Below are 16233 nucleotides of genomic sequence, written 5' to 3' on the forward strand. Positions count from 1 at the left end.
GTGCAATAATTGTTTAAACAAAATTAGCCAGGTGCATAAATTTGGGCACCACAAAAAAGAAATGAAATCAATATTTAGTAGATCCTCCTTTTGCAGAAATTACAGCCTCTAAACGCTTCCTGTGGGTTCCAATGAGAGTCTGGATTCTGGTTGAAGGTATTTTGGACCATTCCTCTATACAGAACATCTCTAGTTCATTCAGGTTTGATGGCTTCCGAGCATGGACAGCTCTCTTTAACTCACACCAAAGAATTTCAGTTATATTCAGGTCTGGGGACTGAGATAGCCATTCCAGAAGAATGCTGTACTTGTTCCTCCGCATGAATGCCTTAGTGAATTTTGAGCACTGTTTAGGTTCGTTGTCTTGTTGAAAGATCCAGTCCTGGCGCAGCCTCAGCTTTGTCATGGATTCCTGGACATTGGTCTCCAGAATCTGCTGATACTGAGTGGAACCCATGCGTCCCTCAACTTTGGCAAGATTCCCAGTCCTTGCACTGGCCACACAGCCCCACAGCATGATGGAACCCGAAACATATTTAACTGTAGGTAGCAGGTGTTTTTCTTGGAATATATGTTTTTCCTCCATGCATAATGACCCTTGTTATGCCCAAATAACTCAATTCTAGTTTCATCAGTTCACATCACGCTATTCCAAAATGAAGCTGGCTTGTGCAAATGTGCTTTAGCATACCTGCACATACGATGCACAGTGACTCCATCTGCAGCAAAATAATGTTGTAGGTCTTTGGTGCTGGTCTGTCAGTTGACTTTGACTGTTGTCACCATTCATCGCTTCTGTTTATCTGAGATTTTTCTTGGTCTGCCACTTTGAGCCTTAACTTGTACTGAGCCTGTGGTCTTCCATTTCCTCAACATGTTCCTAACTTTGGAAACAGACAGCTGAAATCTCTCAGACAGCTTTCTGTATCCTTCACCTAAACCATGATGGTGAACAATCTTTGTCTTCAGGTCATTTGAGAGTTGTTTTGAAATCCCCATGTTGCTACTCTTCAGAGAAAATTAAAAGAGGAGGGAAACTTACAATTGACCCCCTTAAATACTATTTCTCATAATTGGATTCACCTGTGTATGTAGGTCAGAGGTCACTGAGCTTACCAAGCCAATTTGAGTTCCAATAATTAGTTCTAAAGGTTTTGGAATCAATAAAATGACAACAATGCCCAAATTTATGCACCTGCCTAATTGTGTTTAAACAATTATAAAAACAAGGGCAGATAAGCAATTAACTTTTTCTCCTAAGTTTTCTTCTAGGTGATATTTTCAAACGTGTCGATAAAATACCAGCAAGCAAGAAAATACTCAAAATTATTTTGATCGTACCTTTTCTCCTACTTCTGGGTACTTTTCATTTTCCAAAGTGGTGAAAAGTTAGGTTTAAATTATCTCCTAGGAGAAAACTCAGGAGAAAAAGTTAATTGCATATGGGTCAAGGGCCCTTATTCAATTATTTTTTTTCACCTAGGACAGTGATGGCTAACCTTTCAGAGGCCGAGTGCCCAAACTGCGACCTAACACCGACTTATTTACCTCCGAGTGCCAATGGGGGGCGGGGATGCGCCGCGCCAAATAATGGGCGTGGCCATGATATTGTGTGGGCGGAGCTAACGTAATGATGTAACAGCGAGGCATAAGAAAGCAGTGTTTCCGCCATGATGTGGTGAAACAAGGATTCGCATCATGGGTGTGCAGAAACTGTATGATGCTATTTATACCCACCGTAACCACCAAAGCAGCAAATATAGCCAACTATGACCATTAAGGGCTCATTCACACTATGTGCTGCGCTGTCAGTTTTGACGCAACGCACATAATGTAAGATTCATATGGTAACATGAAAGTCAATAGACTTCCATGTTACCATTCACACTACAGGTGTGCGTTCCCATGCGTTACGTTGTAACGCATCTGGGAACATTTTAACGCACAACGCATACGTTTCCCCGATGGGTACAGCTGCCGACGTCCACACTTTAGCGCACCACAACGTGCATTCCGTGCGATCCCTGTGCGTTGGCAGCGCATGCATGAAATCGCATTTGTGCATACGTTCTGTAGTGTGAATGAGCCCTATAATAATGCAGCAACAGTTACCCCAGACACCAGAAAATAAACGCAATGTGTGCAACATTTCAGCAGAAAATCTTGCAATGTGGGCCACATTTCACCAGAAAACAAACGCAGTGGGCCACATTTCACCAGAAAATAGACGCAGTGGGCCACATTTCAAGAGAAAATAAACGCAGTGGGCCACATTTCACCAGAAAACAAACGCAGCGGACAGCATTTCTCCAGAAAAAAACGCAGTGGGCCACATTTCACCAGAAATCAAACGTAGCGGGCAGCATTTCACCAGAAAACAAACGCAGCGGACAGCATTTCCCCAGAAAACAAACGCAGTGGGCCACATTTCACCAGAAAATAAACGCAGTGGGCCACATTTCACCGGAAAATAAACGCAGCAGGCAGCATTTCACCAGAAAACAGACGTAGTGGGCCACATTTCACCAGAAGACAAACGCAGTGGGCCACAATTCCCCAGAAAACAAACGCAGTGGGCCACATTTCACCAGAAGACAAACGCAGCGGGCAGCATTTCACCAGAAAACAAACGCAGTGGGCCACATTTCACCAGAAAATAAACGCAGTGGGCCACATTTCACCAGAAAACAAACGCAGTGGGCCACATTTCACCAGAAAACAAACGCAGTGGGCCACATTTCACCAGAAAATAGACGCAGTGGGCCACATTTCAAGAGAAAATAAACGCAGTGGGCCACATTTCACCAGAAAACAAACGCAGCGGACAGCATTTCTCCAGAAAAAAACGCAGTGGGCCACATTTCACCAGAAATCAAACGTAGCGGGCAGCATTTCACCAGAAAACAAACGCAGCGGACAGCATTTCCCCAGAAAACAAACGCAGTGGGCCACATTTCACCAGAAAATAAACGCAGTGGGCCACATTTCACCGGAAAATAAACGCAGCAGGCAGCATTTCACCAGAAAACAGACGTAGTGGGCCACATTTCACCAGAAGACAAACGCAGTGGGCCACAATTCCCCAGAAAACAAACGCAGTGGGCCACATTTCACCAGAAGACAAACGCAGCGGGCAGCATTTCACCAGAAAACAAACGCAGTGGGCCACATTTCACCAGAAAATAAACGCAGTGGGCCACATTTCACCAGAAAACAAACGCAGTGGGCCACATTTCACCAGAAAACAAACGCAGCGGGCAGCATTTCACCAGAAGACAAACGCAGCGGGCAGCATTTCACCAGAAAACAAACGCAGTGGGCCACAATTCTCCAGAAAACAAACGCAGTGGGCCACATTTCACCAGAAAATAAACGCAGCAGGCAGCATTTCACCAGAAAACAGACGTAGTGGGCCACATTTTACCAGAAGACAAACGCAGCGGGCAGCATTTCACCAGAAAACAAACGCAGTGGGCCACATTTCACCAGAAAATAAACGCAGTGGGCCACATTTCACCAGAAAACAAACGCAGTGGGCCACATTTCACCAGAAAACAAACGCAGCGGGCAGCATTTCACCAGAAGACAAACGCAGCGGGCAGCATTTCACCAGAAAACAAACGCAGTGGGCCACAATTCTCCAGAAAACAAACGCAGTGGGCCACATTTCACCAGAAAATAAACGCAGTGGGCCACAATTCACCAGAAAACAAACGCAGTAAGCCACATTTCACCAGAAGACAAACGCAGCGGGCAGCATTTCACCAGAAGACAAACGCAGCGGGCAGCATTTCACCAGAAAACAAACGCAGCGGGCAGCATTTCACCAGAAAACAAACGCAGCGGGCAGCATTTCACCAGAAAACAAACGCATTGGGCCACAATTCCCCAGAAAACAAACGCAGTGGGCCACAATTCACCAGAAAACAAACGCAGTAAGCCACATTTCACCAGAAGACAAACGCAGCGGGCAGCATTTCACCAGAAGACAAACGCAGCGGGCAGCATTTCACCAGAAAACAAACGCAGCGGGCAGCATTTCACCAGAAAACAAACGCAGCGGGCAGCATTTCACCAGAAAACAAACGCATTGGGCCACAATTCCCCAGAAAACAAACGCAGTGGGCCACAATTCCCCAGAAAACAAACGCAGTGGGCCGCATTTCACCAGAAAACAAACGCAGCGGGCAGCATTTCACCAGAAAACAAACGCAGTGGGCAGCATTTGACAGTAAATAAACACAATGTGGGAAACATAGCATTTAGCAGAAAATAACACAGTGGGCCGCATTTCACCTGCAAAAAAAGTAATGTACTCACCTGACAGAAGTCTTCTCTCTCTGCTGGGCTCTGGCACGCATCTCCCCTGGACGTTCCTTCTGCAGCTGAGTCTCCCGCGCTGCTGCTGACAGGCAGAGTGCAGGGCTACGGGAAGATGGCGCCCGAAGCCCTGTACTGGAGACAAATAGTCTCCAGTACAGGGCTTCGGCGGTCATCTTGCCGTAGCCCTGGTCTGCCTCCCGGGAGACTGCGGGGCTGCGGGCTATGAACTGGCACGGCGGCGTTTAATAGACGCTGCGGCCAGTTCATAAGCAGCGGTGGCGTGCCAGCAGATTAGGCTACGCGTGCCGGGCCCGGCACGCGTGCCATAGGTTCGCCACCGCTGACCTAGGAGATAACGTTTCACCTTCTGTTTAAAAGAAATTTTCAGCACTTTTGCAGTTAAAAAGTACCACAAATAGGTGAAAAAGTACTGTCAAAATTGTTCTGTGCCTTCTCTTCCTTGCAGGTGTCTTAAAGGGTATTTTATTTAAAAGGTGTGAAAATATCACCTACCGGTAGCAAACAACTTAGAAGGAAAAGTGAATTGAATAAAAAGGAAAAGATATTTATCTTCAAGATTTGTACAGAGTTTGGGTAAGCCCTGAACCACTGATACACACAGATGGATTCTGGGAAGTCCTTTACAATAAACGACATGCTGTTGTAACAGTTTTGAGCCAGCTTAGTTAGAATTATTTTATCAATATTAGGAATTTATAGCAGCTGCAGTCTCAAACGGAAGAGCCATTTTAATCACATTAAACTACAAAATGTTGTGTAGCATTTATATATGTTATATTGATTTTTTTAACGAAAACTGGATTTTGTGCTGTGGCATTCACTGCTTGATGTGCTGCATTGTTTTAGCTGAGCATCTATTGCTCTTTATTAATAATGGTGATTTGTTTTGTAGCTTTACATAAATTTGACAAAAGGTTTCTTGGCATATGTTACTATTATTGACTTTGTTTTTATGGAAAGTTGATACGGTGATTGCCTTGGCTCCGCCACCTCTCTGTGGACATTTATCACACCTTTGTCTTCTAATATGTATTCTATCAGTGGCGTTACAGGTGTCCTCCATGCTCCCTGCAGAGGGGCGAGAGGTGGCTGCTGGCGGGGGAGGGGTTTCTGGATTTGTGTGTCCTCCATGCTCCCGCAGAGAGACGAGAGGCGGCCGATGGCGGAGGAGGAGTTTCTGGATTTTTGTGTCCTCCATGCTCTCCGCAGAGGGGCGAGAGGCCGCCACTGGTGGGGGAGGAGTTTCTGGATTTGTGTGTCCTCCATGCTCCCCTCAGAGGGGCGAGAGGCGGCCACTGGTGGAGGAGGAGTTTCTGGATTTGTGTGTCCTCCTTGCTCTCCGCAGAAGGGCGAGAGGCGGCCACTGGCATGGGAGGAGTTTCTGGAATTGTGTGTCCTCCATGCTCCCTGCAGAGGGGCGAGAGACGACCGCTGGCAGGGAGGAGTTTCTGGATTTGTGTGTCCTCCATGCTCCCTGCAGAGGCTCGAGAGGCAGCCGATGGTGGGGGAGGAGTTTCTGGATTTGTGTGTCCTCCATGCTCTCCGCAGAGGGTCGAGAGCCGGGCAGGGGGAGGAGTTTCTGGGTTTGTGTGTCCTCCATGCTCCCCGAAGAGGGGCGAGAGGTGGCCGCTGGCGGGGGAGGAGTTTCTGGATTTTTGTATCCTCCATCCTCCCCGCAGAAGGGCGAGAGGCGGCCGCTGGCGGGGGAGGAGTTTCTGGATTTGTGTGCCCTCCATGCTCTCCGCAGAGGGCGAGAGGCGGCCACTGGTGGGGGAGGAGTTTCTGGATTTGTGTCCTCCATGCTCTCCGCAGAGGGGCGAGAGGCGGCCACTGGCATGGGAAGAGTTTCTGGATTTGTGTGTCCTCCATGCTCCCCGCAGAGGGGTGAGAGGCGGCCACTGGCAGGGAGGAGTTTCTGGATTTGTGTGTCCTCCATGCTCCCTGCAGAGGCTCGAGAGGCGGCCGATGGTGGGGGAGGAGTTTCTGGATATGTGTGTCCTGCAGGCTCCCCGCAGAGGGGTTAGAGGCGGGCGGGGGAGGAGTTTCTGGATTTGTGTGTCCTCCATGCTCCCCGCAGAAGGGCGAGAGGCAGCTGCTGGCGGGGGAGGAGTTTCTGGATTTATGTGTCCTCCATGCTCCCCGCAGAGGGGCGAGAGGCGGCCGCTGGCGGGGGAGGAGTTTCTGGATTTGTGTGTCCTCCATGCTCCCCGCAGAAGGGCGAGAGGCGGCCGCTGGCGGGGGAGGAGTTTCTGGATTTGTGTGCCCTCTATGCTTCCCGCAGAGGGGCGAGAGCCGGCCACTGGCGGGGGAGGAGTTTCTGGATTTATGTATCCTCCATGCTCCCTGCAGAGGGGCGAGAGGCGGCCGCTGGCAGGGGAGGAGTTTCTGGATTTGTGTGTCCTCCATGCTCCCCGCAGAAGAGCGAGAGGCGGCCACTGGCGGGGGAGGAGTTTCTGGATATATGTGTCCTCCATGCTCCCCGCAGAGGGGCGAGAGGCGGCCGCTGGCGGGGGAGGAGTTTCTGGATTTGTGTGTCCTCCATGCTCCCCGCAGAGGGGCGAGAGGCAGCCGCTGGCGGGGGAGGAGTTTCTGGATTTGTGTGTCCTCCATGCTCTCCGCAGAGGGGCAAGAGGCGGCCACTGGCATGGGAGGAGTTTCTGGATTTGTGTGTCCTCCATGCTCTCCGCAGAGGGGTGAGAGGCGGCCACTGGCAGGGAGGAGTTTCTGGATTTGTGTGTCCTCCATGCTCCCCGCAGAGGGGCGAGAGGCGGCCACTGGCGGGGAGGAGTTTCTGGATTTGTGTGTCCCCCATGCTCCCCGCAGAGGGGGGAGAGGCGGCCGCTGGCAGGAAGGAGTTTCTGGATTTGTGTGTCCTCCATGCTTTCCGCAGAGGGTAGAGAGGCGGCCGCTGGTGGGGGAGGAGTTTCTGGATTTGTGTGTCCTGCATGCTCCCCGCAGAGGGGTGAGAGGCGGGCGGGGGAGGAGTTTCTGGATTTGTGTGTCCTCCATGCTCCCCGCAGAAGGGCGAGAGGCGGCCGCTGGCGGAGGAGGAGTTTCTGGATTTGTGTGCCCTCCATGCTCCCCGCAGAGGGGCGAGAGCCAGCCACTGGCGGGGGAGGAGTTTCTGGATTTATGTGTCCTCCATGCTCCCTGCAGAGGGGCGAGAGGCGGCCGCTGGCGGGGGAGGAGTTCCTGGATTTGTGTGTCCTCCATGCTCCCCACAGAAGGGCGAGAGGTGGCCGATGGCGGGGGAGGAGTTTCTGGATTTATGTGTCCTCCATGCTCCCCGCAGAGGGGCGCGAGGCGGCCGCTGGTGGGGGAGGAGTTTCTGGGTTTGTGTGTCCTCCATGCTCCCCGCAGAGGGTCGAGAGGCGGACGCTGGCAGGGGAGGAGTTTCTGGATTTGTTTTTTTAATTTTTTTAATTTTTTATTATTAGTTAGTATTTATATGGCGCTGACATCTTCTGCAGTGCTGTACATAGTGTATTGTGATATGATTGGATGGCAGGACTTGACTGACAGGACTGACTGGACTGGCAGGACTTGAGTCACAGGACTGGCTGGCAGGACTAGCGTGACAGGACTGACGTGACAGGACTGGCTGGAAGGACTTGACTGACAGGACTGGCTGGAAGAATTTGACTGACAGGACTAACGTGACAGGACTGGCTTGAAGGACTTGCCTGATAGGACTGGCGTGAAAGTACTGACATGTCAGGAATGGCTGGAAGGACTTGACTGACAGGACTAACGTGGCAGGACTGGCTGGAAGGACAGGACTGATGTGACAAAACTGGATGGCAGGACTTGACAGACGTGACAGGACTGACTGGGTGACAGAACTTGACTGACAGGAAAAACTTACACCGGGGCCCACAGCTTCTTAGCTATGCCACTGAGCATCAGCACCAACTTGATGGTAACAGTAAACAATAAAACTATTGTTGGCATTTTCTCTAAACTGAATGCATCACACGGCATATGGGAGAAATTCAATTTTACTACTTAGTGATTTCAAAATAATTGTTTTTTTTATGACTTTAATGTCCTCCTAAATGGCAAACTCTGAAAGTTCTATGTGGAGCAATATGTGCAGCACTATATAACATTGTAATCTTTTTTATAATACGAGGGCTGGGAATCCTAGGTAGTCTTTAACCTACAGGCTGGAATGCTTCTATCTCACTAACCGCTATTTATGCACTTGCCTTGCGAGAATGGGTTTCATTCTGTTTAAAACCCTTTAATTACCTATTCGGTCACAACACGGGTCGGTAATGAGCTCTGCAAATTAACCAGGTAGAATAAGGAAGTGTTTTCTACTATTTGGGCCTGATAAAGTGGCTTGGCTCTCATTGTGAACCTGGACCAGTCACTTCATCTTCTCGTGTCTCCATGGGACGAGCTGATTATCTCTGGAAATGGAGAGAAAAGATCCAAGCCCTCCCTTAAGCCCCAACATAAAATTTAATTGTCTGTCCACTTGACTTGTACCTTGTGAATGGTGAGATGACAACCATTAGTCAGTGTTATATGACATTTATAATGCGGTAGCCTTCTGCCTCACGTCCCCTCTCGTTACTTTGGAGAACATGTCTAGATTTTCACGTAGAATAAAAAAGTGACAAATCTCTTTTTCTAGTTTCATAAAGGCTGTGGAAGGTGAATCGTTATAGGGCAATAAATTCAAAGAAAAGTTCAGTCAAATTATTTTTATAAGTGTCTTGCAAAACTGGCATACTATTAGTTATTGGGTGTAGTAAGTAGTACTGGAGTTAGAAAATCTCAGCTTCTAGTAGTTGAGCCAGTAAGCTTAGTTATTTGTTCAAAAATGTGGATGAAGCAAATAAGCGGAAACAGGAAATTTGAGCACCACTATTCGTCTGGGCGCCCAAATTTCACAGTGTTTCCGGTATTTTCTGTTTTTTTTGCAGGGTATTTGTAGGGGGAAGGGGGGGTTGTTTAACCACTTCCCGACCGCCGTATTGACAATTGGCGGCCGGGAAGTGGACCCCGCAAGGACCGCCGTATTGACAAATGGCAGCGGTCCTTGTAGGGGCATGGGCGGAGCGATCGCCTCATCCGTGACGCGATCCTCCGCCGGCGCCTGTCTCCGCTCACCCGCCGCAACATCCCGCCGGCCATACGGAAGCGCCGGCGGGATGTTAACCCTGCGATCGCCGCATACAAAGTGTATAATACACTTTGTAATGTTTACAAAGTGTATTATACAGGCTGCCTCCTGCCCTAGTGGTCCCAATGTCCGAGGGACCACCAGGGCAGGCTGCAGCCACCCTATGTCGCATCCGAGCACACTAATTTCCCCCCCCCCTGCCCCAGATCGCCCACAGCACCCCTCAGACCCCCCCTGCCCACCCCCCAGACCTCTGTTTGCACCCAATCACCCCCCTAATCACCCATCAATCACTCCCTGTCACTATCTGTAAACGCTATTTTTTTTTATCCCCCCCCTGCCCCCTCCTGATCACCCCCCCACCCCTCAGATTCTCCCCAGACCCCCCCCCCTGTGTACTGTATGCATCTATCCCCCTGATCACCTGTCAATCACCTGTCAATCACCCATCAATCACCCATCAATGACCCCCTGTCACTGCCACCCATCAATCAGCCCCTAACCTGCCCCTTGCGGGCAATCTGATCACCCACCCACACCAATAGATCGCCCGCAGATCCGACGTTAGATCACCTCCCAAGTGCAGTGTTTACATCTGTTATCTACCCTAAACACCCACTAATTACCCATCAATCACCCATCAATCACCTCCTATCACCACCTGTCACTGTTACACATCTGATCAGACCCTAATCTTCCCCTTGCGGGCACCCAATCACCCGCCTACACGCTCAGATTGCCCTCAGACCCCCCTTATCAATTCGCCAGTGCAATATTTACATCTGTGCTTCCCTGTAATAACCCACTGATCACCTGTCAATCACCCATCAATCACCCCCTGTCACTGCCACCCATCAATCACCCCCTAGCACTGCCACCCATCAATCTGCCCCTAACCTGCCCCTTGCGGGCAATCTGATCACCCACCCACACCAATAGATCGCCCACAGATCCGACGTCAGATCACCTCCCAAGTGCACTGTTTACATCTGTTATCTACCCTAAACACCCACTAATTACCCATCAATCACCCCCTATCACCACCTGTCACTGTTACCCATCAGATCAGACCCTAATCTGCCCCTTGCGGGCACCCAATCACCCGCCTACACTCTCAGATTGCCCTCAGACCCCCCTTATCAATTCGCCAGTGCATTAGTTACATCTATTCTTCCCTGTAATAACCCACTGATCACCTGTCAATCACCCATCAATCACCCCCTGTCACTGCCACCCATCAATCACCCCCTGGCACTGCCACCCATCAATCACCCCCTGTCACTGCCACTCATCAATCAGCCCCTAACCTGCCCCTTGCGGGCAATCTGATCACCCACCCACACCAATAGTTCGCCCGCAGATCCGACGTCAGATCACCTCCCAAGTGCAGTGTTTATATCTGTTCTCTACCCTAAACACCCACTAATTACCCATCAATTACCCCCTGTCACTGCTACCTATCAGATTAGACCCCTATCTGCCCCTAGGGCACTCAATCACCCGCCCACACCCTCAGAATGCCCTCAGGCCCCAGCCCTGATCACCTCGCCAGTGCATTGCTTGCATCTATTCCCCCCTCTAATCACACCTTGAGACACCCATCAATCACCTCCTGTCACCCCCTAGCACACCTACCCATCAGATCAGGCCCTAATTTGCCCGGTGTGGGCTCCTGATCACTCGGCCAAACCCTCAGATCCCCCTCAGACCCCCTTCCGATCACCTCCCCAGTGCATTGATTGCATCTATTTTCCCCTCTAACCACCCCCTGAGACACCCATCAATCACCTCCTGTCACCCCCCCTAGCACTCCTATCCATCAGATCAGGCCCAATACAACCTGTCATCTAAAAGGCCACCCTGCATATGACCGGTTCCACAAAATTCGCCCCCTCATAGACCACCTGTCATCAAAATTTGCAGATGCTTATACCCCTGAACAGTAATTTGAGACATTTGGTTTCCAGACTACTCACGGTTTTGGGCCCGTAAAATGCCAGGGCGGTATAGGAACCCCACAAACTGACCCCATTTTAGAAAAAAGACACCCCAATGTATTCTGTTAGGTGTATGACGAGTTCATAGAAGATTTTATTTTTTGTCAAAAGTTAGTGGAAATTGATTTTTGTTTTTTTTTCACAAAGTGTCATTTTTCACTAACTTGTGACAAAAAATAAAATCTTCTATGAACTCGCCATACACTTAACGGAATACCTTGGGGTGTCTTCTTTCTAAAATGGGGTCACTTGTGGGGTTCCTATACTGCCCTGGCATTTTAGGGGCCCTAAACCGTGAGGAGTAGTCTAGAAAACAAATGCCTCAAAATGACCTGTGATTAGGACGTTGGGCCCCTTAGCGCACCTAGGCTGCAAAAAAGTGTCACACATGTGGTATTGCCGTACTCAGGAGAAGTAGTATAATGTGTTTTGGGGTGTATTTTTACACATACCCATGCTGGGTGGGAGAAATATCTCTGTAAATGACAATTGTTTGATTTTTGTTACACACAATTGTCCATTTACAGAGAGATTTCTCCCACCCAGCATGGGTATGTGTATAAATACACCCCAAAACACATTATACTACTTCTCCTGAGTACGGCGGTACCACATGTGTGGCAATTTTTTACACCCTAAGTACGCTAAGGGGCCCAAAGTCCAATGAGTACCTTTAGGATTTCACAAATCATTTTGCGACATTTGGTTTCAAGACTACTCCTCACGGTTTAGGGCCCCTAAAATGCCAGAGCAGTATAGGAACCCCACAAATGACCCCATTCTAGAAAGAAGACACCCAAAGGTATTCCGTTAGGAGTATGGTGAGTTCATAGAAGATTTTATTTTTTGTCACAAGTTAGCGGAAAATGACACTTTGTGAAAAAAAACAATTAAAATCAATTTCCGCTAACTTGTGACAAAAAAATAAAAACTTCTATGAACTCACCATACTCCTAACGGAATACCTTGGGGTGTCTTCTTTCTAAAATGGGTTCATTAGTGGGGTTCCTATACTGCCCTGGCATTTTAGGGGCTCTAAACCGTGAGGAGTAGTCTTGAAACAAAAATGACCTGTGAAATCCTAAAGGTACTCATTGGACTTTGGGCCCCTTAGCGCAGTTAGGCTGCAAAAAAATGCCACACATGTGGTATCGCCGTACTCGGGAGAAGTAGTATAATGTGTTTTGGGGTGTATTTTTACACATACCCATGCTGGGTGGGAGAAATGCCTCTGTAAATGACAATCTTTTGATTTTTTTACACACAATTGTCCATTTACAGAGTTATTTCTACCACCCAGCATGGGAATGTGTAAAAATACACCCCAAAACACATTGTACTACTTCTCCCGAGTACGGCGATACCACATGTGTGGCACTTTTTTGCACCCTAACTGCGCTAAGGGGCCCAAAGTCCAATGAGTACCTTTAGGATTTCACAGGTCATTTTGAGAAATTTTGTTTCAAGACTACTCCTCACGGTTTAGGGCCCCTAAAATGCCAGGACAGTATAGGAACCCCACAAATGACCCCATTTTAGAAAGAAGACACCCCAAGGTATTCTGTTAGTAGTATGGCGAGTTCATAGAAGATTTTATTTTTTGTCACAAGTTAGCGGAAATTGATTTTTATTAATTTTTTTCACAAAGTGTCATTTTCCGCTAACTTGTGACAAAACATAAAATCTTCTATGAACTCACCGTACTACTAACGGAATACCTTGGGGTGTCTTCTTTCTAAAATGGGGTCATTTGTGGGGTTCCTATACTGTCCTGGCATTTTAGGGGCCCTAAACCGTGAGGAGTAGTCTTGAAACGAAATTTCTCAAAATGACCTGTGAAATCCTAAAGGTACTCATTGGACTTTGGGCCCCTTAGCGCACTTAGGGTGCAAAAAAGTGCCACACATGTGGTATCGCCGTACTCAGGAGAAGTAGCATAATGTGTTTTGGGGTGTATTTTTACACATACCCATGCTGAGTGGGAGAAAGATCTCTGTAAATGGACAATTGTGTGTAAAAAAAATTAAAAAATTGTCATTTATTTCTCCCACCCAGCATCGGTATGTGTAAAAATACACCCCAAAACACATAATACTACTTCTCCTGAGTACGGCAATACCACATGTGTGGCACTTTTTTGCAGCCTAACTGCGCTAAGGGGCCCAAAGTCCAATGAGCACCTTTAGGCTTTACAGGGGTGCTTACAAATTAGCACCCCCCAAAATGCGAGGACAGTAAACACACCCCACAAATGACCCCATTTTGGAAAGTAGACACTTCAAGGTATTCAGAGAGGGGCATTGTGAGTCCGTGGCAGATTTCATTTTTTTTGTCGCAAGTTAGAAGAAATGGAAACTTTTTTTTTTTTTTTGGTCACAAAGTATCATTTTCCGCTTACTTGTGACAAAAATTAATATCTTATATGAACTCACTATGCCTCTCAGTGAATACTTTGGGATGTCTTCTTTCCAAAATGGGGTCATTTGGGGGGTATTTATACTATCCTGGAATTCTAGCCCCTAATGAAACATGTCAGGTGGTCAGAAAAGTCATAGATGCTTGAAAATGGGAAAATTCACTTTTTGCACCATAGTTTGTAAACGCTATAACTTTTACCCAAACCAATAAATATACACTGAATGGTTTTTTTTTTTATGAAAAACATGTTTGTCCACATTTTTCGCGCTGCATGTATACAGAAATTTTACTTTATTTGAAAAATGTCAGCACAGAAAGTTAAAAAAATCATTTTTTTGCCAAAATTCATGTCTTTTTTGATGAATATAATAAAAAGTAAAAATCGCAGGAGCAATCAAATAGCACCAAAAGAAAGCTTTATTAGTGACAAGAAAAGGAGCCAAAATTCATTTAGGTGGTAGGTTGTATGAGCGAGCAATAAACCGTGAAAGCTGCAGTGGTCTGAATGGAAAAAAAGTGGCCGGTCATTAAGGGGGGTAAAGCCCACGGTCCTCAAGTGGTTAAGGTCAGGTTTCTAAAAGGGGTTTTGTGGTGGTGGTGGGGGGATTAAGATTAAGTGTCAATAGGCGGCTTGCACCCCTGGGGATGGTTAAGGTTGGTTGCTGGAAGGGGGTTTGTTGGGAGAGGGGGGGTTAAGGTTAAGCATCAGGAAGGAGGTTTAAAGTAGGGAGGGTTAAGCTTAGGTGCCAGAAAGGGGGTTTAAAGGTTATGTGTTGGGGGGAGGGTCGGTTAGGGATAGGCATTGGAGGGGGAAGGGTTCTGTATGAGAGTAGGATTAGGTTTAGCTTTAGCTGTAGTGAAATATTAGTAATATTTACCAAAATTTTACTATCCAAAATTAGGAGGGGAGAGTTAGTTGCAGGCAATAGGAGGGGAAAGTTCAAGTGAGAATGGGTGCCAGTTGTGCATAGTAAAATATTAGTAATGTAAATTACCAATATTTTTTACTAGCAGTGGGGCTGCAACACATACTCCAAATTGTATCTTCAATATATTCACTTTTAGTAATCAGTTATTTAAAGCAGACCACTCAAAGGAAGATCAAGTGAACTAAGCTTTTATGTACTCTGCTACAAATATGGCTACCCATGCTAATCACAAATGCTGGAAATTACGGGTGGTCAGTGACAAAGTCGGCCACCCATGTGCTTTTGTGGAAAAATATTCTGGCTTTATTTATGACTTTAAAAAAACACATGTTTTTTGACTGCTGTTGATGCCTTGTTTCTGTCTCTCCTGACAGGTCTTCACAAGATACGGCAAGTGTTACACGTTTAACTCAGGCCAGAATGGAAGACCTCTCTTGGTTACTACGAAAGGTGGCACGGGGAATGGCCTGGAGCTGATGCTGGACATACAACAGGATGAATATTTACCGGTCTGGGGAGAGACTGGTAGGTAAATCCACTTTCTTTCATTTACTGAGTTTTCATTTGGACCGTTGAGTTACCATGTGTCCTCCATACTGTAGATGAGACGTCTTTTGAAGCTGGAATCAAAGTTCAGATTCATAGTCAGAATGAACCTCCCTTCATTGACCAGCTTGGATTTGGTGTGGCTCCCGGATTTCAGACTTTTGTGTCTTGCCAGGAACAGAGAGTAAGTATGCCCTGCTTGCTTATTGCATTCCTTCTTCAAGTGGTGCAAAACTAGACCTAGGCCTAAACTCACTGATATAAATCCATAACAATGACTTGCTTTTTACTGACATACCAGATGGAACTCCTTCCTCCACTTGCCTACCAGAGTAATGTTAGACCTGCGAAGGGTGCTGGACAGTCCTTCTCAGTAACCTTGGTCTAACCCCGTCCACTAGCATACTGTATATGTAATAGGGGCACTTGGAAAAATAGGCGGGAGGTAATACCAACAGTAGAATACCATAAATCTTACCTGTATTCTACTATCCCTGATTATATTCTACCATAACCCTCTGTAACCTAACCCTCACACTCACGTTTCCCTATTTGCTCCTAACTCTAACCTCCCCCCACCTACTACTAACAATACCCCCTCCCCCCATATATGCCCCTAACACTAACACCCCCAGACCTTACCTACATAATTCCTGCAGGGCCGGTTCAAGTAACAATTGGGCCCTAAGGCAAAATTAGCCTGGGGCCCCCCAACAGCACCCCGGCCAAAACGTCATTAAGGGCCCTTTGTTGAGGCCAAATTTCCCTCCTGGGCCCCTGAGTTGGCTGCTGACCCTCCCCCAATCACCTTCCAACTGTGCTCCCTAGTATACAACCTCTGCAGTGTCTATGTCAGTGTAGTGTC

The 16233-nt window shown here is 47.6% G+C and overlaps 1 protein-coding gene across 2 annotated transcripts in view; it reads left to right on the forward strand.

The window, feature by feature from the left end:
* Positions 1 to 16233, forward strand: part of ASIC1 (acid sensing ion channel subunit 1) — a 387423-nt gene that overhangs the window by 278452 nt on the left and 92738 nt on the right. For both annotated transcript variants that reach the window (XM_068267255.1, XM_068267256.1), the window contains exons 4-5: positions 15197 to 15347; positions 15425 to 15552. In XM_068267255.1, the coding sequence (XP_068123356.1) occupies positions 15197 to 15347; positions 15425 to 15552 (279 nt within the window). The remainder of the gene's footprint in view (positions 1 to 15196; positions 15348 to 15424; positions 15553 to 16233) is intronic.

This window comes from Hyperolius riggenbachi, chromosome 2 (assembly GCF_040937935.1).
Source record: "Hyperolius riggenbachi isolate aHypRig1 chromosome 2, aHypRig1.pri, whole genome shotgun sequence".
NCBI classification, from domain to species: Eukaryota; Metazoa; Chordata; class Amphibia; order Anura; family Hyperoliidae; genus Hyperolius; species Hyperolius riggenbachi.